This window comes from Melozone crissalis, unplaced genomic scaffold, assembly GCF_028551555.1.
Source record: "Melozone crissalis strain CALT ecotype California unplaced genomic scaffold, PUWL_Pcris_2 ptg000012l_1, whole genome shotgun sequence".
In the NCBI taxonomy this organism is placed as follows: Eukaryota; Metazoa; Chordata; class Aves; order Passeriformes; family Passerellidae; genus Melozone; species Melozone crissalis.
This window is the reverse complement of record NW_026535790.1, coordinates 12779813-12804586: the sequence shown is the minus strand read 5'-3', so window position 1 is coordinate 12804586 and position 24774 is coordinate 12779813. Positions and strand designations below refer to the sequence as shown.

General features: G+C 41.6%; 1 protein-coding gene across 1 annotated transcript in view; it reads right to left on the bottom strand.

The window, feature by feature from the left end:
• Positions 1 to 24774, bottom strand: part of SDK1 (sidekick cell adhesion molecule 1) — a 382632-nt gene that overhangs the window by 104561 nt on the left and 253297 nt on the right. Inside the window, exons 14-17 of the mRNA XM_054270739.1 lie at positions 18775 to 18911; positions 12049 to 12196; positions 11076 to 11216; positions 7348 to 7529 (exon numbers count right to left, since the gene is read on the bottom strand). Coding sequence (XP_054126714.1) covers positions 7348 to 7529; positions 11076 to 11216; positions 12049 to 12196; positions 18775 to 18911 — 608 coding nt within the window. The remainder of the gene's footprint in view (positions 1 to 7347; positions 7530 to 11075; positions 11217 to 12048; positions 12197 to 18774; positions 18912 to 24774) is intronic.

The window sequence follows — 24774 nt, the reverse complement described above, 5'->3', positions numbered from 1 at the left end:
GTACTTCCCGTGCAACAGCAGTGATTTGGAAAGCTGGGTAATTGGGTTAATTCGTCATCCTGTATTGGAGATTCCTTCAAGGGGAGGAGAAGAAATGGCTTCTGCAGCTTATTATCCTGCAGAGGAGTTTCTCAGAAAGACTTGAGCCACATAAGGATAGGTGAGCACAGCTCTTTCAGTCATCCATGAGTGCATGGAGAATGAAGAGTTCCTCAGAAAAATTTCTTGAGTCCTTTAATGCTGCTCAATTCCCCAGATCAGACAAGAAAACATGGAGTTTGCACAATTAAGGTTTTAATTGTGAATTATAATCTGGCAACAGCATCTGTTTATTATTTACTGCTGCTTAAAGAATTAGGACCAGTCATATCACATGTAGCAAAGATTTTTCTTGGGAATTGAGAGTTGTTCTCATTTTATCTTGATATGATATGCATTCATGTATATTGAATTGATTATATATATCCTGAGCCAATACATCCTCTAATCTACTAAAAGTTGCATAAACATTTTATGCCAAGGATTTAATTAGACAGATGTTTTCTCAATACAAAAGCAAGCATGGAACATAAAGGCACGCTGCCTTCAAACAACCAAAACCAGCGCTTAAATATTTCACCATTTAATAAAATGTCTCATTCCAAGCAATTTCTTCAACATACTGCTTTAAGATGTCATTTCTACAGTTCTCAGAGGAAAGAATATTAATAGACAGGCCTATTTTTCTGAAATTATCAAGCTTCTAGTAATTTTAAGAAGAAAACTGCTATCTGAGTACAAAAAAATGGACTAAGACACTTTAAATCCCATAAAATAAGCTTAATAATGCTTCAAAAATATCTCTATTGACAGCCATGTGCATTTGTATTCTACGAAAGAGGAGCTATCCACAAGTGGTTTTGAAGCCTGGAAGCCTTTGTTCCTTCTGCTTCCAAGGGAAAGTTTCTACCAAAGCCCAATGATTTGTGCTTCTAAGGAGAATCCACGATTCCCACTGAGAAATGGTGGTTTCCTCCACCCTTTTCAAAAACAGGGCAAAAACTTTTCAAGTTCCAAAGCACTTTTTAGAAGATGAGTCTTTGTGTGGAGAAGAAATAAAGAACAGAAGTTCAAAAATGCAAAACTGCCCCTCTTCCAACCAAAAGTTATTATTTGTTTGGAAGAGACATAAAGGGGCATTATTCTTAACTAGTGCTGACCATATAGTAAGACAGGACAGTGCACGCTTACCAGAGATGTGCACAGCCCAGAAAAATCAACACAGAAAAATGGAGAAATCCTCAAGGATGTCAGGTTTGAAATGACAAGAACATCCACTCCCAGGCCCTCTGTCACTAAAATTTCCTGAAGATTCTGCCATGGCTCCACAACCTCACTCTGCAGCTTTTTAAACCTCAGTAGCTGCGTATTAGTCAGAACCTTCTTGCCCTAATTTAAAACTTGATGTGACAATTTATGAACTATGCATAATTATTGAGTTCTGGAAGCAGAGTTTATCTGATAGTACTCTAAATTTTCATTAGAATCTGGGCCCTATTTCCTGCCATGTATCATAATTCCCTGTGTGCTTTTGGAAGGTTATACTATTATCTGAATGACCTGTAGACATCATAAAGTTTTTCTAGTTAAGAGATTCACCAAATCATCCTGAGATACAGTCATAAATATTAAAGTCACTCTAGAGTCATAATGAGGTGCTTTGGCTACAGTTCCCCACTAAATGCATTTTTTTTCTTTTTCATATTCTTGATGAAACTGTTTATTATGAGAGCCACAAGATATATTTGAATCAGCTTTTGTGTGCAATACCTTGTATAATTAATGGTTAACATGCATAAATTTTTTTTAAAAGTCTAAATTCTTACTTTCCTCCACATTTGCATGTTCAGATATTGTAACTGTCAGAGATTTGTTATTGCAGAAGAAAATTGTGTTACAGGTCTTCATGTAAGTTTTTTATCAGAAATTCACCAGGATATCATTGATAGATTCATCTCCTCCTGTCAGGAAAGTCAAATCAGCTGAGCTGTACCAAGTTTTCACTTGTGGTCCTCACAGTTCTCAAAAGAGCTCAGGGAAACACTTGAGGATAGGTTCACTACAGTTTTAGGAATGTGGATAACCAAATGCATTAGTTATTTCTTTTAAAAAGGGAAATATTTTTTGTTCATTAGGAGATAAATTTCTGAAACAAGAATATATGGTCATAGCAGAGAAAATACCTGCTGTAATATGAAAAGTGGAAAAAATTATGAACAGAAAACATAAAACGTTCAGAATGCTGGAAATCGTGATTTATATCATATTTCCTCCTTGGTTATCTTTATTGAAAAATCAACATCTGCATCTCAATTAATACATTTAAAAGATGGAAAGAACATGGTCCATCTGATTTGCATAAGCTTAATTATACTGCAGAAGGCATAATGTAATATATTTTTATATTTTTAATCAGTAAAGTATTGGCATTATAATCTCAAATTTACTTCAAAGTGCCAGTATAATATTCTCCTTTTATGTCCTGATATTAAAGGCTTCCTTGGGTATCTGAGCAGTTCGGCATTTTAAAAAGAAAAGGAGTTTGAGGGAAGTTAAATCAGAATTGACCTTCTGGTCACTTCAAAACTCAAATACTTTTCCAAGATCATGGAGAACAACTTCCTGAAGCTTTGGCTGTCTGCACAAGGGATTTTCTAATTTAGTGGTAGGTACCTGTCCTCTTCCTACAAATTTGTTGTCAAGCTGTACAGAAGCTGCCAATGTCAAACAGGTGTTTCAAGAGTAATCCCCAAGTATTTACACTCCCAGCTTTTAAACCTGCACTTCATCATGTCTGCAAGTATTCCAAAGCCATCTCACACTGGAGATCCATCTGGGAGTCATCTCAGAGCTGCAGATCAAATTGGTCAGACACAACCAACTGTTACTTTGCTCCTGATAAAGTTCATGTGCTTGGAAATCTGCGGAGAGCTCAGCCCCCGGGACTGTGGGTTAATGTACAGCATTCCAAGTAGAAAAGGTCAGGGAAGCACTCTAGATGAAAACCATTAAAAGGGTTTCACTGACAAGATAATTGAGAGGAGACAAGGCACTGAGGTTAAGCATGTGTACATGGAATTATTCTGTCTCTGGCCATGTGCAAACAGCACGGAAATCCCGTGGAGTTTCTGACTGCTAGACTCCTGCTCCTAAATATAGATCTTCAGCACAGCCTTGGAAAAAAGGCTCCTCTGGAGCTCCTGACCTTTGAGGTGGCAGCTTGCCTGTCTCAGGCTGGTGGAACGGCAGGTTTTCCTCTAGGTGAGGATTTAGATGTTCCTTTAATACACCAGCCTCAGGTGCTGAGTGGCACATCCCATGGGAGTGGTGGGGATGGGGAGCTGTAATTCCCCCTGGGAAGCCTCTTCCCTCTGCTCCCTGCTGGTGTTCTGGGCTGTGCTCTGAACTGCAGTGGGTGCCTAGGAAAAGTGGTCTGTGTAACACTACACATCTGAAAACCTGAATTCTGAAATTCAGCAGTGTGAGATTTGGCACTAACTGAGTTGGGCTTCTTGTATCTGGGAAATGTCTCCTTCCTTTCCTGCATGGCTGTCACACAGACAAGATTTTATTTCTTTATTAAGAGCTGGGGGCCTCTCTGAAACAACTGCTAATTCCATCACCTTGGGAAATAATTTAAAAATAAAATAAAAGCAGTAGATGGCAAATGACATCTAAGCAAGATAAAACCCCCCAGCCACTACAACTCCAACCTGCTTCTGCACAGGAGCAGCTGGGCCCAAACAGCCATGGGTGCTCCAAGGCTGTTGGAAGTTTCCCAAAGGAAAAGACAGAGGATCTTTAAGGTGTTTTTGCTAAGAAAACCCGAGGGAAAACTAAGGAAAATATCTTTTCACTGAGATAAAGTAAATGGTTGCAGAGGACACTCTGCAGTCAGGGATTCCTTTTTCAAGATTATTTCCTACATAAAGCAGGAAGCTTTCAGTTAACTGGTTTCCTCTGGCTCTTCCACACATTTCTCTGATTCATCTCTTAGTGCCTGAGGAAGAAGCTGCTTTGGACCTGGCTGAACAGACTCCTCTTGCTTTTATCCTTTCCACACCATCAAGACTCACTAGTCTTGTAACTTTTACTCAGGAAGGGCTTTTGCTCAGACCTTCTTGGCCTGGCAAGGTGTCCATGCACAATAAAGAAGAGAAAATAAAACAACATTCAAATACATGTTGAGATCTGTGAACTTTGGGACATAAGACTGGCTTTTGAGATGTGCATCAAAAGAAAGACATGGCACTAAAAGCAGAAACAGAAGTGGTTAATGTCAATGGAGAGGCTAATGGAAGAAATGTCTCTACTTGTAAACCTTGCCCTGCCTAAATCTAAGACATGGTGGGAGTTTTTCAAAGAGAGAGTTCAGAGATATTCACAGTGGTGAGATAAAAGGGACAGACCCAAAGTAAGGGGTGGAAGTTGCTGCTTTAGCAAATCAACCTGCAAAACAAGGCAAAGATGCCCAACAGTACAGAGCAGAGACAATATTGTCACCACACAAAGATGTTTATACCTTCACAAAGCTGTTCTTACATGAAAAGGCATTGGGAAACCTCAGGTTTTAATATGGCAATGAGAAGTCCTGCAGGACAATGCTTAAATAAGTAAAATTGCCCTTTGCAGAGGGCTGGCACGAATCCCTGTGAAAAGTAACATCAAAGCAAGGAACAGCAGGAGAAACTCTGATGAAGAAAGACCTATATATACAGAGCATCAAAGGATTAGGCTGAATATCACTCTGAAAAGACTTTCAAGATTTTAGAGACAGTCAACCTGTCTGACCCTCGTGCTGGGATGTTCAGGGCTCTGCCTCTAAGTCTTCCTGACGTTTTATCTCACTGACATGCACCAGTTTCCCCCCAGTTCAGATCCATCAGCACCTCATGAGCTTGGCTGTGTTTTGGAAGTTGGTGATTTTTGAGGAGCTTGGAGCAGCTGATTAGTTTTCAGTGGCTAAAGCAATGCCAGAGGACTAATAAGGGATTAATAGACTAGCTCCTGGTATAAATCCACAGCTTGTATGGCCAGTCAATAGCCCCTATGACAAAGGTGCCAATATGCTGATGTGCTCCTGCCAATGGGCTGATCTGCTCCCGGGGTTCATTTCCTCCCAGGCTCTGCCTGCCCTGCACATTGATGAGTGTGAGGGATTTTTCATCTGCAGACAGACAGGTTCTTGCCAGCACAGCTCACATCATTTAATGCATGTCACAGCAGAAGCAGTGGTGGTGTGGTACTAGGAAAGGGGGATGGATGGGAGTGTGTGTCTTTGACATTTATCTCTGCTCATATTAAAATCAGAATATGATTTACAAGGCAGTTTTACACATGGCTTTTTCTTACTCCTGCTAGTTTGGTTTAGGAAAAACATTCTGGAGCAAGAAACAGTCACTAGATTTCCCTGTCTTTGCTCAACTACAATAAACATAAAGGAGCAGAGTTTTGGACCGCAGCACATTACATATGGAGACTGGATATTAATCCAGTTTCAAATTATATTTATACCAGCCAGTCTCCCTTTTCAGCTCTAGGTGTAAAAAGGTTGCAAGATCTTTTTAAAACAGGACATATCCTTTTGATGAACCCAGCAAGGTTCACCAGGAAGTGGCAGCATCCTTGAGGTAGCTATTAACAGCTATTAGCAAATACCAATATGAAATAAATCAGAAATATCCAGTTTTTCTTCTATGTCTACCCAGCATTGAGGAATTACATGAAGCCAAAGAGGCCATTGCAGGTTGGCCTGAAGTCTAAACACTCTTGCTGATTAACATGAATGCAGGACTGACTACACCTAATTTATAACAGAGGATTTATACCCTTATAAATGACAACAGACAGCCAATCAATAAAGGATGATAATAACTGCACATAATATCAAGGGAAATTAGAGTCAATTACAGGGTTTAAGAAAAAAGAGTGTGAAGTCCAAATCTGGGCCTTAATAGATGGAAGGTTAAGGTGCTATGATAGCTTAAAATGTGCAAATAAACAGGGTAATGAATTACAAGCATAATCACAAAAGGGATTCAAATTCTGTGGGCAAACCAATTCTCTGCAGAGCTTGGGTGTTTAAGTGGGATAGAAAACATTAATCCTGGCTGAGCGAGAAGACTTCAAGAAAAACATTTCAAGGTCTGCTATAAATACTTCTAGAATGAGGTTGAGTGTGCCTAGGCTCCTCTGAACTATGAGACTTTACATGCCCTAAGACAAAATATAGATAGTTCATTCCCCAGTTGTTGCGGTTAATTAGTGTTGCATATGAATAATCTGTTCTTAAAGATCTCCCTACACCTCAAACTGTATCTAATCATGTTATAACCTACTCCTAGTAACAATTAACAAACAGCTACATCTTCTTCCTTGATTGAAAATTAACTGATGCACTGTAAATCTGCTAGTTTTTAAAACAGTATAATTGCTTTATGACCAACGAAGTAGAGCTCATGTACTGTCCAGTGCTCAGCATCCAGCACAACCCTGCAATTATGGGAATATATGGAAGCCTTAAGGACCTGGCACTTAATTATCCTACAGATTTTTATACCAATCTAGAGGTGTAAACATGCCTTACACTGGTTGTAAAAAGTAATTACATATCCTTTTGTTGGTGTAATTTATACTCTTCTTAAAGCACTTAGAAAAGTGTGGAGGAGCTGTAGCATAAAAATCAGGGCTTTAAAGATCATTTTATCTTCCCCTTTGAAAGTATCTGCACCATTCCTGAAATGTTTCAGAACCCTTTCTCCACAGGTTGTATTTCTCTCTTGCAATTTATTCCGTATTTCTAAAACAAGGTATTCTGTGATTATCAGAACTAATGCAGCTGCTTCACTCTATCTCCTATATTGCATATGCAGCATCTTGCATGCCTTGGCCATGATAAAACCAATTCCCTGCCATATTTTCTCTAACTCTCCTGGCAGGGTAACCTCAGCCCCTGCCTGTCACAGGTCCCATAAATCCATTCCCCAGGACCCCAGCTCTCATCAGCATTTCTATTTATTACTTCTGCTGCAGCTGACTCTGACCTGCAAGTGTGCCAACACATCATCACAAGGGTCAACAAAACAGATAATTTTTTACTTCACTCCCAGCTTTTGCTACAACAGAGATAGAGCAAAGACTTGGCTCCGACCAGGCACTTGAAATTTGCAGGTGCTCCTGCTCCAAGCTGTCTATCAAATTTGACTGAAGTGACCACTGATTTCCCAGGCTCTAAGGTGGGAGTGCCCGCAGCACATCCCCTGAGGAAGCTGTGGGGTGATCAAGGATTTCCTGCTGGGGTTTGCTCACCTCCCTGCAGTGTGTACTCTGTCACAGGCCTGCTGAAGGCTCCCAGCCCAGCTCCATTGTAGGATGCCACCTGGATTTCATACTGGGTCCAAATGATGAGGTCTTTGACCAAGCAGTAGTTGATTTCTGCACTGGTGATGTTTTTGTACTGGTACTCCCCCGGGAGGCCGGCCAGGCGATACCTGCCATATGGGGAGAAGAATTAGCTGGTTAATGAGATGCTATCAATTAGAGAAAATATCCTGGCTGGCAAAATAGCTTCCTTTGTGAACAGGCAATATGCAAAGTTTTACAGCAGAATTTTACCAAGAATAATGAAAAATAATCAGGAGGAACATAGCAACTCCAGATAAGACCATATCATGTTTGACTGCTATAGTATTTATAATCTGATCTCACTGAGATTACAGGCTCAGGGCTAAACAAAATGGGTATTTTATCCTGTTTTATGGTTGCAGAAAAATTACAGCTTTTTAAATGTGCCTTGTCTAGTAAAAGCTGTGATTTAGTACAAAAAATAGCCCAGATGTGATTTTTATCAGAGTGCTGCTGTAAATCAGCCTGAGAAATTGTTTTTTTCCCTTCACTTCTGAAATCTGAAAAGTAAGAGCTCAGAGGGCTCTGACCTCCTGGGATCTCAGCCACTGGCACCCCTGGCTTCCACCAGAATTTACTTCAGAGAATAATTAAAATAAGGATTGAACACAGTTGAGACTGAAGGGTTGGGTAAGCCCTGGAGTTCCAGGAGAAGGGCTGTGTCAAACACAGGTGGGTGATAAATATCCTGAAACTCTTTCTGCTGAGACACGAGCAGCTGAAACACTAAATATATTTTCTCATGTAAAAACTGTATTCCAGAAAACAGAGCCCCTTTGATGTGTCTCTTCAGGCCAACAAACTACAGAGAAAAACTAAATTATAGAAAACAAACAAACCTTGCAAATCTCTGAATGTGAATAATACTGTTTGTTTTCCTTCCTTTAGGAAAGTGGTGCAGTGGATGCTCACAATATGCTAATTCACAAAAAATCAAAAAACCAGAGGCCAAATAAGGGACACAAGGCATTACTATTCCAGGAAAAAGACAAATATGGAAACATTTGTATTTTTATTCACCACACAACTTTTATACACTCTTACCCATCCTTTGCTTCACTGCAATCACCAAAAGTTTATTGACACAGAACAATTTCATTGACATCTTACAGACACATTTTAAATTCATCTAATAAAATTGCTGCAATGTTTATGACTAGACAACTTCATGTGTTTCAGCCAGACATTTTTGCTCTAAAATCTTTCTATAAAGAGATCACTCTTTAATCACTGACATCTCTATTTTCTGCTGCTTGCCTGACCATCTCTACCACACTTAATATTTGTAATGCTACACTGGTGTGATTCCATTTATGAAATATAAATGGAAATAAAGAGATAGCAGCCCTCAGCTGAGTTTATTGAATGTCTTGCTCCCCCTTTCGCTCTCTCTCTCTCCCTCCTGTGCAGGGTGTGTGCTCCCTGGCAAGTCAGTTCTTAGTGCAGCAATGCTCTGTCTCCTGCCCAGCAGACAAGGTGCAAGTGCTCCTGTGATTTAATCTGTTATGCTGTTAGCATGGCAGACCCCTAAATGCAATATTGGCAGTGAGAAAAAGGGCAGAGGAAGGAGGCCAGTTCAGAAATGTCATGTCTTCATGATTTTTCTCACCATGGACTTTGATGGATACTCCACATGACTTGTGCAGTGCACCTTCACTTTTAAAGATCAGGTGTTCCATCAATTTAGCATCTTGCATGTCTTGAGCTTTGGGTCTATGGATGGCTGGTGCTTTTCACTCTGCTATCCCCTGATTCTGCAGAAATCAGTGCAGGAACACTGTTCTTCAGTGCATATTGCTGTGACCACACAATTCAAATGGGAGGAACAGCCTGGTTTATTACCTGGGACTTGTGCTTTTATGTGATAATCTTAAATTCCTGTTGAAAAAATGGTTTCTCTGTTCTGCTGTCAAGACAAAGCAGGAAGACACCAAAAATGCTCACATATTAAGCATAATGAATATGAGCACTATTAAAATGGACAGAGATGTTCTAGCAGGGTCAGGGATCAATTATGCAGATAAATACTGTAGAAAGTACCAAAGTTAAACATTATTGGAAATGCTATATGGAGAAAACAACACAGATTGCCAGAAGGAGGAGCCTATGGGATTGCTTTTAAAGCACATTATGTGCCTGAGAGACATGGCACTAAAAGCAGAAACAGAAGTGGTTAATGTCAATGGAGAGGCTAATGGAAGGAATGTCTCTACTCGTAAACCTTATCCATGACTTAATGCTGAGACTGGGAAAGACTCCCTGGGAATAACTGAGGAACTCACCCTACCACTGGGGTAGGGTTTGAAGGCAAGAATTGCACAAAGAATGCTTGCACCCTTGGCAGATGGGAACCCAAGGCTCAGGACAAGGGTCTATCTGCAGGCAGAGGTTAAAGCACCTTTCCCCACTGATGGCTGACAGAACATTTTAAACTGAGCCCAGCCCTAAAACCTTGCACCAGCAGCACAAGGGGCTCCCTTCTGCTGAGGGGCTCTGTGCAGGTGACAGGGAGATGAATACACTCAGCTCTGCCTGCAGACACAGAGGAACTTCCCAGGGCAATTTTGGGAGCTCACCAACACTCTTAACATGACAAAAGCCTTTCCATCCATGCCAGCAAAAGTAGGAGCACAGCTTGAACTGGATGTTGGCATTTAAATGCAGCATTTAGTTATCTTTTACAGTTCTGGAGGACACTGTATTAAAAATGTCAGCAGCCTGCCTACAGGATGCTGTAACCATCACTTGGAAATATGTCAGGGGCTGGGAGTTTTCCACAAAACATGCCTCCCTCACTAGAGGTGTGGCCCTAGCTGGCTTCTAGCACTGCAGGGTGTGGAGGATGCCAAATGAGCAGCAATCTAGTGGAATTGGATAGGAGTGAATACTGAGTCCCAAAAAATCACCTAAGGGAAATCTCTGCAAAGTCTCTCAAGTGGCAGCATCCTTTCTAACACAATGAATCCTGGGTAAGCTGCCTGACTGGATGGGTGCAGGATTCCCAGTTACCTGCCTGAATGTGTTTCTCATTAATAAATACAAACAGGGCTAAAAGGAGCTTACTCAATTGGCTGATTTTCAAAACCAAACCAAGGTCTGCCATGAAGCATCTGACCTGTCATTCCCTCTCTCCATTTTGTTTGGCACAAAATTGAAGTTTATTGATTCTTTTGCTGCTCCTCCATAGGCAGGAGCCCTGTTGTGTCTTTGATAAATTTAATTAACCTTTTGAGCAGAGAGCTGAGCCTGTAATAAGCAAATATACATCTGCATAGGCTGCACTGTACCAGCCTCCCATGTGAACACTTGCATTACTTAGTGCTTCACTTCCCTTTGAAAATGGAATAAAAGGATTTTGTGAGTCTCCACAGGTCCTTTGGAACAGCTGATGGAGCCCTCAGACTCTGTAGGACAGACAGGCCAGAATTTAAGTGGCTGCACCCTTGTGACTCCTTGAAGAGTTGTTTTCTCTTATTTGACAAACCAGAGCAGCCTGAACATTTGCACACAATAACTAATATCTTTAATTCAATTAGAGATAGCTTTTATTCCACTCTTAAGGCACACCATTTGAACTCCCTTGTGCACACCTGGACCTATCTCTGGATTTCCCAAGTTAAGAAAGGACTTACCTTAGGATGTAGCCATGGAGAACCCCATTGTGCTCACTCTCGGGAGGAGGCTGCCACTGGACCATGATGGACTGATTGGTTCTCCCACTGGCCACAATGTTTTTAGGGGGAGCACTGGGGGGCTCCTCAGGTAGCATCAACCTAAGTTCAAAAGAATGTGATGGACATGGGTGTTGAAAGAAATCATAAATAACAGTCTATTTCCTGTATCCCCTCCAAGTGAACCACTCTTTTATCACAGTCTGATGACTGGAAAGAAATATAATGCTGATCAAACTGCTGAAGACATGCATGAAATAGTTACAACAAATCAACATAATAGGAAATCAGTTAAGCAAGCAACAAGACAGACAGCTGAGGTAACCCTATTCTCTTGGAATCACCCAGGCTGCTACAACTCTTTAAAAAGATTACAAGCCTGAATGAGTAAGAGCTCAGGTCCAGTGTCTGTGACTCCTTCCAAATTGTTTCTTTCAGCTCTTTCAATATTTTTCATATCAAACTCCTACATTTTGAAAAAGCCATTTAGAGTTCAGCTGTTCTGCAATTCAAGCTTGCAGCAAGCTTTGGTTCACAGAAGAAAGGGGATGCATTTGAAACTGAATATGATGAAGCCATCCTTCTCTGTCACATCTGGGTAAATTCCAGCAGTGACATTGCCATGACAGGGTGAGAGCTGTGCTCCTGCCCGGCCTAACTGCTGGGGCTTAGCATAAGAGCAAAATGTAATTTCCAACTGATACTCTGGAGTATGAGGACACTTCTCTCATGATGTGCTGAGCTCCTGCATCCCACAAATGCCATCATCCCCAACTCCTACCAGCTGCAGGGCACTCTCCAGAGACCTGGGAAGTGGCAACTTCTCCCCCTCCCAATCATTGCACAAAAGATTATTTTATTCCTTGACTCCCAAGCAGCATTTTCCCCTCCCCAGGTCTCTGTCCTTCAGCACACAGACAGGGGCTGTCATTACCTGCTGGTCTCGGTGCTGTAGCGCCCCTTGCCCACCTGGTTGACTGCACACACCCTGAACTGGTAGGTCCTGGCTGGGGTGAGGCCACTCACAGTGACCCCGGTCATCTTTGGGTCAAGGTTGGACAGGTGAACCTTCCAGGGAGAATCTGTTGGGAAAATTAGCATGGGAAAAAAAGGAAAAAAAGATGAAAGTGCCTGTCAAAAGCCCCGCAGAAGTGAGAAAACGCCTCTGACTGCTCAGAGCTCTTGGTGCTTGCTTCCCTCACAGGAACTTTGGGAAGAAGTTTCTTTTCAGCAGAAGAAGCCTTCCTGTCAGCCCACACGGTTATGCAGATTGCACATTTGTCTACTGGAAAGTGACGCTGCACATGTCATGGCATAATAAATAAAAACTATATTCATTAACATTTTAATAAAAGAGGAAACAAGCATGATAAAGACAGATGGGCTGTGTATTTCACAACCCATCTGTTTGGCAGGCCATCACACCACCACACCCATGAGTGGCTCTGGTGGAAGGATTCTAATGAAATTCACAGTCAGTTTGGAATATCTTCCTACCCAGCTTGCAAGCAGGTGTAGAAGCGTGACTGCCTCTGCCAAATCAGCCCTTTGCTGCAAGACCTGAGAAAGCTTCAGCTGCTGATTCTACGTGTCTGCAGTCCTATTTTTTTTTCTCCTAGTGATATTATTCAGCATGGAATCTAATTGTCCTAGGAAGATTCCCTGGTAGAAAGCCCTGGCAGCATTCTAAACCCCTTGCTGTCAGTTCACATTCTTGCCATATCAAACTTCTCTGATGCCTAAATTACATTTGCAAGTTTTTAAAGAGGTCAGAAATGAAACATGTTGAAAATTAAATATTCTGACTTCTTCTCTCCATAGCCTAGTGTCACATATTCTCCCTGATGTCATGACTGAAACAGTCAGGGAGAGGTGACATTTGGTCTGCGTTGCAACAGTACAGCGACGGAATCAGCCAATTTGAAGATTTGTTCAGTTTTTAAATAATACCAGCTGTTTTCATGCTCCCTGCTCAAAATTACTAACACTTCTGGAAATTGCTGAGGAGCTCGCTGTGGATTTTGGCAACGTTATCTGCGCATGTTGCTCATCAGAAGTGTATCGTGGCTCCTGGCAGGTCACCTCAACGTCTGCCTGAAAATGGAGATGAGATGTCCCAAACGTGGAAGGCTGCTAAACTTCACACCAAGACAGAAGCCACTCTTTTTGTGCTTTTCTGGCAGATTCCTTAGCAAGTTTAAGCCCTCTAGGGTGTGATGCCAGTTGGGCTATAAACACTGCATCTTCAAATTACTCTAAATGTATTTATTCCAGTAAGGGCCTTGCCAGAACAAAGTCTTTTTTAACAGGAAAACCGACACAGCAGAATACTGGGAATGCTGGAGAGGGACATTTGCACAGCAGTGAAGCTCTGTCCTTGCCAATTGTTGATTTACCAACAGCCACTTTGGCTGCAAGATCATGATGCCAATTTATCTTAGCTGAACATTGGATTTCTTTTAGAGAGCCCTTAGAGGAAGCACACCTGTGCCATCTAGAAAAGCATTGCTTAGGAGTTTTTTGCACCTTAGTTCCTTCTGAATTTTCACAGGCTTCCCTTGAGACTTCCCCAACAGCCTTGTTACAGCCAGAGTGCACAGCAACAAATCAAGGGAAGCTGGAGTTAAGGTATGGCTGACCTAGTGCACTGCCTGAAGGAACTTCCTGAGGAAAATGGAAGAGGGGAGTGAAATACCCTTGCATGAGCTACTTGGGCAGTGGTCCGTTTCCGAGAGCATTTCATTTGTTTACTGCCAGTGTAAACACCACCTGAGAGTGCTTAACCCAAGCAGCTCAATGTAGTGAGCAGTTTGATTCAACAACAGGCCCTATTAATCTCCTCAGCACCTTGGGGCTTTGCTCTGTTTATATGCTGCATCTGTAGAATACTTTATTAATTCTTTTTCCTCTCCTGGTGGAAGATAAAAGATCTGGCAGGAAGAGAGATTAAACTGGAAACTAATATAAACGAAGCCTATTCATCTCCTGGGCACTCTGATTCAGAGAGGAGGGCGGTTCAGGGAGCATTTGCTCACTCCTGGAGCACTGGATACACTGAGTCTGCAGAGTATCTTTAAAATTTAAATGTCAAGTCTTTTTTTTTTTTTTTTTTTTTTTTAAATCAATAAACAAAACACTGCAAAAAAATGGATCTCCCTCTTTAGATGCACACAACCAACCCCAGGATTGTGCAGAAGCTCTTTTCACTGTGGACAAGAGCAATTCTGACAAGGGAAACATGCCATAAAAGTTTTAACAGCGCCTCTCCTGTCCTCCAGGGATGGCTGTCACTCACCTGTCCCAGGAAGCCTGGAGAAGCCCCATGGTGACAAAAGACTTGCCAGGTCAAACTATTAAAAAGGTCTCTGTTAGACTGAACAGACTCTGCTAATCCTTCATTTAACTTAAGCTGCCCAGAACATACTCTGGGCTCTGCTGCTCTTCCCCTGTAATTGCTGCTGTCTGAACAACTTCCATGTTGAGCTGTCTGTCGTCTTACAAATATTGGCCATTCTGAATTAACTCTGATTGCCTCTCCAGCTTAATTTATTGGAAATGAAGAATCTCACAGGCTGTTCTCTGGTTTACAATGTCATTTTGGGGTTTTAGAAATGACATTTTTTTCCTGTCATGAATTTTTGGATGCGCTTGTGACGCATTCAATAACTCTGGCTATGTGCCAAGAGACATTTCTTCTCTATTTCCCTGTCTACCCTACAGTTCATGCATTAATTGCAATTTCCCCAAAAATCATTTCTAATTTGATGTTACTGACCAGATCTACTGCAGAAAGCTGATTTTTGCAGGTTTGGAACACATTTCCATCTCTTTCCTTATCCAGGGGGTTTTGCATAGATGGCAACATAGGAATTTGCTGTACTGCTGGAATACACTGAATTCATCTTTCAAACCTTTGTAGCGATATGATATTGCACAAAGTCCAAATGCAAGCTAAATGGTTCATCCTTTGTTTGATAAGACCTATACAAGGTCTAGCAGTGGCCTGAAAAAAAGAATCTTTTAAAATGATCATATCTAGATCTGAATCACAATCATAATGACAATGCAGTTTTACTTGGATTTTTGCAAAGATTTATCAATGGGTTCAATATTTGCCATTTGAATATTCCTACCAAATTCAGGGTGACAACTCATAGGTTTTATTAAGCATGTACAGATGCATTCCACAGGAGCTTTTATTATCTCCTCATTGGCACAACGTGATGATTCTGAGTTATATCATCACCTCACACAGCACAGATATCCCAGAATACAATAAAACAAAAATGGGCTTTTATCTTAATTGTTCTCAGCAGAATTCTACAAGTCTTAATTCATTTCTTCAGTTAAAAGACTATTCAGAATATTTTTTTGATTAATTCCTCCAGTCGAAACCTCTTTGGAATAAAATAATCGTATCCCCTCCTAACTCCATGAAGACACTTCATTGGAATTCTGAGGTAAATTGCAATGGGGCTAAACAGGTCATGAAACTTCCAAAATTATATTAGTGCAAATGACAGCAATGCATGGTACTATTTATTTGAAAATCCTATTTCAAATCAAGGTTCACATTCTTGGCTCTGTGTGGGCAGGAATACTTAATGACTGTGTTTCCTTGGAACTGTGTTTTTCAAATTAGATTATAAATTTGCCCCCAAATGTTTAAGGCCATATGCCTCAAGTCACCCACAGACACAGTCTACTGTGAATACTTGTATTTTGAGAATTATTGCATTGTGCCAAATACATTAATTTTAAAAATTAGGTGGCTAGAGTCGTTCATATTCCCAGCAATTTATGTGCACGATCTGCCACTGTTTTCTTCCCTCTAATTAAAATGAGGGTTTTGTATCTCTTTACTGAATTGATATTAATGAAAAGGAGTTCTAATCCATGCCAGGTGGAGTGACACGCCTCCCTCTGATGCAGCTGGTAATTAAACCCCTGAAATTTATACTCGTTATTTTGAATCCTCTTCAGCTATTTCTCTGCAGCAGACACTGTTATGTATTCATTGATGGTAAGTGCTTCGAAACCTACCATGGGTCCTAAAGCTGTGAGAAAGTTATCCAAAACAAAACAGCTAAAAAAAACAACAAGGCTACTTTTCAGCACCTATAACCAAAACACAAACTCCAAACATTCAAACTCCACAGAACTAAGAACAAAACCTGTACAGCGTTGCTGACTGGGAAAATAAAATCTAATTCTGGTGTCCCTCCTTCACATCTGAAAGTGAAGGGGGACTGGGATGGGAGGCACATTGCTCTGCTGTGACAGTGACAGAGCTCATGGAGGGTGTTCCCTGTCTCCCTGACAGTCACTCCTTCTGCAGCACAAACCCCAAACAGAAATTGTCTTTGAAAAGCAAAGAGAGTTTCTGCAGAGTCATATCAGGCCAAGCTCTACCTACACAACATCAAATGCCATCTTTGTGCACAAGCAGTGCTTGGGATGGCTGAGAATAAAGGGAAGGTGGTGATTTCCAGAGGAGCAGGAGGTCTGGAGAAGCTAAATATTAACCACACACTGCTGAGATCAAAATAGCCATGAAAAACAAACACTTCAGGAAAATAGAAACCAAAACAAGCCAGTGTCAGTGTGCAGACATTTCAGTCAGTGTTCCAAACCAAAGCCACTGCTGACATTGCTGTACTGCTCTGTGTATATGGAACAAGAAAGCACAGCAACAGTGGAATATCCAAGGGCTCAGATTCTTCCCTGTTCTGCTTCTGTGGGCACTCATTTACACATTGCACATAAAAACAAAGTCAATAAAGACAAAAATTTAAAGGACAGCAAGACCTGGGATATATCTGGGAGTTAAAATGCTCAGTTCACAACCCAGCTGGTCTGTTTGCAGCTCTGAGCTGTGGCAGGACACAGACCTGTGCTTTGGGACAATGAGACCCTCTCAGTGGCAGACTGCAATGACAGCAGCCAAAATTATTTGATCTAGCACAGAGTGAGCAGTGGTTCACAAGACGCTGTGTGTTCTCAGGGACTGTGTGCATGCTTTCCAGAGAACTACTGTTGATTTTGGCTAAGCCTTTGACAAATTTCAGTGAATTAATTCTAAAATGATGGCACATCTACCCCATTCCTATACAACTGCAAAGCATCCTTGGTAGAAAGGACTTGAAGACCTTCCAAACTCCTCCATGACAAAAGAAAGATGGAATGAGATGATCTTCATGGTCCCTTCCAAATGAAACAATTCCATAATTCTCCTGGCATTGAATGAACTGCCTTTTCTTTAAGGGACTTGTCCCAGTCGATGCAGGATCCAAGTGCACATGTTCTGCCACCTCTGTGCTGTCTCTGTGTAAATACAGCTCTAGGACCTTTCCATCATGTTCCCAGACTGGGATTTCACTAACTTGTCAGCAACAAAGCCACTGGGAAACAAGGAGCAGAAGGGAAACACCTTTGGGCAAAAGATCAGGGAGGGAAAAGAAGAAAACCAGGCAGTTACTGGCCTGTAGCTATGGGAGGGAAGGAGAGTGAAAATAAAAAGGAAGGTGATGGTAAAAAGCTTGAGGAAGAGTGTGAGTGCAGGATTGTGGATTTACTTACTCATTTGTTACAAAAGGATCCAGAGTCTTTGATTGAAAAGAACTATTTTAAGGGCAGCAGTCCTGGGCACGACTTTGGATTTCTGCTAGGACTAGAAACCTGCACTTAGCTTAACAGTTTGTCAAGATCATTGGTTCTGGGACCTCCACATCTGAGAAGTTATGCACTCCAGCCTGCAAAGCAAAGGCTTGTATGTGATCTGAAGCTCAAGTTTCCCCCTCAAGCTCTCAGTGTGGCAAAACAAACTGCTGCTCTCCAGATAATCAGAAATCAGAACTGTTTCACATTCAGTTATGCAGTGACTAATTTCAACATGTCACAAAAAGTGATGCTCTTAATTTTTTCATCAAGAATCAATTGTTCAGCTTGGATTTCCAGCTCCTAGGGTGATAGAGATTAGAAAGTATTGCCAAGGTGACCGATTTCCATATACCCTCATCTTTCCATCAGCTCCTAAAGAGGCATTAGCAATGTCCCTGAATAACCTTGCAGACTGAGAGCCTGGTGTACAGCATGATAAAACTGGCAAGTGGCAATTCCCAGTGCCCAGGTTCGTAATGCAGGAAGTCAGATATTTGGATTGCACTCAAACATCCTCAACCACCTACCTAAAGGAAGGGTGTAAAATGATAATCTAGAGAAAGCAGAGAAAACATATGAGCCCACAGAGAGGTAAGACAGCAGTTCCTCTTGACATCCAAGTTTGTTCCTTTGACAGACCATCAGTTCCTTGAATTATCCCCTCCTCTGCATCTTTTAGGTGAAATTTGGGCTCTGAATGCCCTAAGAAATCCATGAAACTGGTGAAAAAGCCACGGGAAGGAACAAACTGACTGCTGCTGTATTGAGGAATGAGCTGTTGTGCCTCAAGTCTGTCTGGCAACACCAGAGGTAGAACTAAGTCCTGTAAATCAATCCCTCCATCTCAGCCTTCTTTGTCACTCCACTCTTTCAGCGTTCAAACACCTGAGTGCCAAACCCCTTTGTGCAGGCTTAAGCAAACTGCAGCAGCACTTCGTCAGCAGCTCTGGGGAGAGGGAATGGTTAAGGACACCATGGGGCAGAGAAGTATTTGACTTACTGTTCTCAGAGAGCTCCACCACATAGTAGAGCACGGGGCTGTTGCCGTCGAAGGGGCGCACCCAGGAGAGCACCACGCTGCGGCTGTAGGAGGAGTTCAGCGTGGCCACCAGGTTCTGAGGGGAGTGAGGCAGCTCTCTGCAGAGGAAAAGGGTGAGAGAAAGGGGAAAAAAAAAAAAAAAAACCAGCACAGAAAAATTAATCTATATTTCATTCAGCTCCAGTCTTACAGGCAGTTAAAGGCAGGCGACATCAGCCCCATGTGATGATGGATATAAAACCACCAGCAGCTATTGTACAATTAAATAAGTGAAAGACATCTCTGAATTCTTCACAATTTTATCCTGTTTGGGGGAAAAAAATAAAAATTATGCTGAAAGTCCCAAGGCTGATGGATAGAACAGCTAATGGACATGTTGCTAAATGTGGCAAAAAGCCAATTTTCATCCTGTTTTTGACTGAGCAAGTTGGTCAATAAATTTCCTCTCTCACTTTTTCTCCTGTCTTACAATGATGTCCTACAATGTGACAGCAGTGATACGTATAAACAGTAAAACACATGGGAGATATGATTTAACATGGAATTTTTCATACTCAAGGAAGCAGAAGACATTGACACTATCCACACAGAGCGACTAATCAAAATTACCATATGTATTCTTAGGCTACAGAACAGCTTGATTTACTCACGGATTCAGGCTTATCCTGTCATGGGTAGAATCCTTCCTCCCTATAATAAGGATTTTTTTGGAAGCACCCAACCAGAAAATGCAGTGAAAATGCCTGCAGAAACCCCATGGAAATACAACATAAAACATTTCAAAAACAAAAACAAAACAGCATCTCAATTAAAATGTGTAATTTCTACACATAAAGGAAATTTGTGGAAAAGCATTTCATTTGTACCCATTGGCTGAAAGTGGGAGCTGCATGGTAAAGTGAGAACACTAAATTCTGCTGCAACCCTTAAATGCTGATGCATTTTAAGAGATAAAAGCCCTTCAGCATTATACTTAAGCATGATTTTTACTCCTTATCATCCTGATTCCTAAAGAGAACGAGGATTTCAGAGTGAAGGAAAAGCAGGGAGGGCCAGTTTTACCCATTCAATCTGCCTTCCTCCTCAGGAAGGCTGAGGGTGACCCTTGCACAGCTCAGGCCAGAGCAGAAAGCCACGAGGGCACTCACATGTTTAAATTAAAAATGCAGCAATTCCTGCTTGTGATGTATTTTGCCACTGAAGGCTCAGAGTTATTTAAAAACCGCAACTCCTCAGCCACTCACCAAAATAAATACAGGCTCTGGCTCCAAGCCAGAACAATAAATATGTCCTGGATTTCTGTTTCTACTGGAAGATTGAGGAACATATGGAGAGCCAGACAATAGTTTTATTATTTTTCTGTTAAGCCGCGAATGCTTTTGTTTACGCATTTCTGATGGATACACACTGTGGAGTTAGCACCAAAAAAAAAAAAAAAAAAAAAAAAAAAATTGCTGAAAGAGCCAAAGAGTGGCAAGAAAAACACACAGCTAATGAGGCACCAGAAGCAGAAGGCACTTCCCTGCCCACCCCTCTCCAGGCAAGAGAGGTTGATATTTCCTAAGGCTAAACCTGAGACTCAAAGCCTTGTCTCATCTCATTTGACTTTAAACGCAGAACCAAATTAGCAGCACGGTGACCCCAGGCTCTTTCTGTAGTAAACATGGAATGACACCTCAGGGTGTGATTCAGTTCTCAACTTCATTAAATTGCTTGCTTGAGATGGCTTGATGGTGAGGAGTTTAAGTTGACTGTTCTCACTCCTTTCTGGGTGTGCACTGACAGCTCAGACATGGCCACTTTGGGGCTAAAACAAACATCAGGCACAGCAAGGCCCAAAGGCAGTAGATTTTGAACAGAGCACTGTGAAATTCTGGATAAACACATTTAGGGAAGAGGGGGGACCTGGAAACAAAGCAGGAGGGAGCTGACCTGGGAGACAGAGTGTGGCTGTCACTGGGAAGCATGGGGGTGTAAGATACGGCCATTTACCCAGGGACTACAAGAGTGTGCTGCTTAATTTTGAATGAAACATTAAATTATAATAAACATTAAACCTCCACCACAATTTATCATTATGTCCTAGGCAAGCTGGTTGGAAAAGTTTTTGTGATTAAGCTGGCAAAGGTAATTACTGAAGGGAAGAGTGAAACGTCTTGTTGCTACATGGCTCACTCAAGTCCCAGTCCCCGCTTCATTTATCACCAGTCCCTGTAGGGAAGAGCTCAGAGAGGGGCTGTGGCTCCAGCTCCTCCTGGAAGATGATGGCCACAGAAGCAGCAGTGTGGGAGGAACGGCTGAGGGGGAGCTCACAGCAGATTATCCCCACGGGTCTGCTTTTCTGGGCAGCCAATGAGCACTCCTTGTATATATTATGGGTATTTTCAAGGCGTGCATTTGCTACTCTTGATGTCCCATACATTAGAAGGGCTCAATTAACAGCTCACTTGAAGACAGAGACTACACAATTAAGAAAGACTTAAAGCTCAGTCTCTTTTTCCAAGCGCACAAGACTCAGAAGACTTTTGAAAAAGTTTCCCTTTTATTCCCCCCATTTGCCCTGTTTTTTAAATGCACAGACTGAGTTAAAACCTGAGGTTTTGTTTGCTTAGGATTTGGGTTTAGTAGCTTTTTCTCTCAGATTGACAAGGACAATCAGCAGCAGCACAAGGGAAATGGGCACTTTCTGTTCAGACAGAGATTGAGTAGCGTGAGCTGCTGCCTCCATCCAGGACACCCCATCCACAAATATCACAAATATTGGGTTTGTCTTTACCCAAACGTGTCCATGCTGAGCAGCAACAGATGGTGCTCACAGATTTAAACCCCTCGAGGTAGACAGAACAAGTGCCTAAGAAACACACCTGGACAGAAATGAATATTTAAAGCTACAAAGACATTTCAGCACAGGAGTGTACCTCTCTCATTGCAGTATGCAAAAGCAGAGATTAAAAAGTAGTAATTTCTACTTGAGCATGCACTTACACTTCGTCTCCTTCTCATTTGCTACCACATACCCTGTGGAAAGGATGATAAATGAGACCTGTACCACCATCATGAATATTCATGTTCCCCAAAGAGATCATTGCTTCTATTTTTCCTTTAAGAGGATTACTTTCCCTTGCTTCCAACACCCAAGAAATTATTGCAGAGCATTCTAATTTCAACCCTTTCTCAGGGTGAGGAGGACCTCAGACTAGGACTGGTCAGCACCAAGAAAGTGGATGAGGTTTAGAGCAATAACACCCAGAGCACTGAACAGACCTTGACCAGACATGCAAAGTGTAATTCCATTATTATCTTTCTTTTGTTCACTGAAACCCCAACAGGAAATATGTGGAAGGTTTTCAATACAGAATATCTTAAAACCTCATTTTTCTAATGCTGAAGAGTTGCATGGAGGCAAGTTTCCATAACATATTGTATGATAGCAAAATATGTGCCCGGACACTTTAAAATCTGTAATTGATAGATAACCCCAGGGTTAATGGCATTGCCACCAAGGTGACCTGAGGGAACTCTGACAAAGCAATTAAAGTAGTGCATTTGCAAGAAAAGAACATGAAGTCATTGTGACAATCTGGGAGAGAAATATTAGCCAGTTGCAGATGATACATGCTCAAAACAGAAACCCTAATGTTTTGAGTCAGCTCATCACTGCCAGAGGGCAGCTGAAAAATTCACTCAGCAAACACATAGAGTGTTTTATAAAATTAGCTAAAAGCAGACTATTTGCTAAGAAAAATAAACCAGACACGGTTTGGAGAGACTTTGAGAAAAATGGTCCAACAGCAGGTAATTAGAGAGCCTGCGACTGAAGAGGGGATTACTAAAAAGGCACAGGAGATTAAACAAGTTTTCTTGTCAGTCTCTGAAAAGCCCTGCTCCTATTTTCTAATGGACTCCCTCAGTCAGGTCCAGCAGGCAGGGGCTGCTCAGGAGCAGGTGGTTCATCTGCCAGGGCTGATAACAGCACAGGGCTGAGGCAGGGAGGGAATGCAGCACTCAGCCCTGATGGCTCTGCTCCTAAGAGTTTATCATGGTTTAAATTAACAAACGTGGCAACTGTTGCTCAGGACTTTGCAGTTTCTCTTGCAAAAGAATCCTCTCCAATTCCTGCAAGGCAGCCCTGAGTTTTGAGGCTCTCTGTCTCTCACAGGTCTGTAACACGGGGAATTTTTGGAATTAAAGGGTTGCCGAGTTCCAGGGTGCACAGATTTATTTCCCATTTCAATCTGCTCAGATCTGGTGATGACTTGGGAAAGAGGTTTGAATTTTATGCTTTCTTTTTGCTGAGAACACCTACATTCCTGCTATACCTTCAATGACAAACAGACACAATGGCATTTATTTCCAAATGCATTTCTGGGAGATATTTCTCCGTTGAGTATCAAGTGCACTCAGACTCAGCAGTGAACCTTGAGTCTTGGATGACATCTCAATAGAGAGCTTGGAAAAATAAATAGAAACCTTTCCAGCGAGGAAGGAATAATATATTTTCAGGTTTGACATTCCTTCTGCTTTCTCTCCCTGGAGAAAGGAGAAGAGATGGGCAATTGGAACCAAGGGATGTGGGATCTGTATCAAGTTACATTTGTAATTGGACATCCTTTTTATCACTTACCCTGCATTTGTCACACCGATTTTAATTTTAGCAATAATTTTTATAGGATGTATTGGGAAGAAATTGGAAGAAGTCGCAATTATAAATAGTCCAGTAAAAAGGGTATCCAAATTCACGGATAGATGGCTGACAAAGGCAACACTCTGCATTCCTGGCAACCCACTGGGGTTTTTTATAAGTGGTTAGCTCCCCTCTCCTGCTTTTGAAGAAGACAGAACAATAATAGCTTTTTCTCTGATGAAAGGGAACAGAAAGGAGATGAACTTGCTGCCAGGAATAAATTGCCTATTTTTGTATTACATTGTCCTTCCCATATATTTTGCATAGAAAAAGAGCCTAAAAGATTTTACTATATGTTGTGACATAACAGAGGCTTGTAGAGGGCTTTGATTTTCCAACAATGCAGCATTACCATACTTTGCAGTCACATTCATACAACAAAGAGATCCTCTAGCTCGGGCTGCAGACAGGCTGATATTGAGCAGTGGGTATCATCAGGCACAGATAGTGGTAATTCTGCATAATTTATACATCCTGAGAATCCTCAGGATACTTTGAGCTGGAATCAGCACAGTTTCCCATCAGGTGAGTGATACATGGTGATAACTCAGCTTTTGCAGCTTTAGGAACAAGCCTTTTTTCCTCTGTATGTATTTCAGGCTAGTGTTTACAGGACTATAAAGTAAGCTAAATGAAGCTGGGATGTTTCATAACATGCAATTACTTTCAGGATCAAACTCTGTGACTTGCAGGGATGCAAGAGAAGCGGGGGGCTCATCACCCAATGTTTCTGATATGCAGTTGAGAAATTCTACCAGGAGAAAAACAAAGCCAGTGTAAAATTAAAATCTATCTCTTGCAGAATAGAAACATCACTCGCAAATGTTTTACCTCATGCAAATCAAATCAAGTGATGTACATGGAGAATAAACACATTTAGAGAGAAGACAAATGAATGAATAGAGTATCTTGACTAGCAATTAGTTTCTGTGCCCAAGTACCATCAGTGCAAAATTGATGAGCAAGGTAACCTTTGGCTGCACTTTAGCAAGTTCTTCATTAGTTTTCTGGCTTTCCTTTGGAAATATTTTATTTCTTCTTTCATGCTGAGGAAGATGATCCATCCTGTCTGCAGCACCAATGTCTCTGTGCTGTGCTATCCACGCAGTTCCTTCCAGCAAGGAACACAACCTTTGTCCCTGACCCAGCCTGACTTCCAGCAAGGGCAGGCAAAGGAAGAGAGAGTTTTCTCTCCTTCTTTTCAGAGATTTGGGAACTGGAACACTCAGAGATTAAATAATTGAATCAGTTTGAACAGAAATCAGTAACAAAATTAT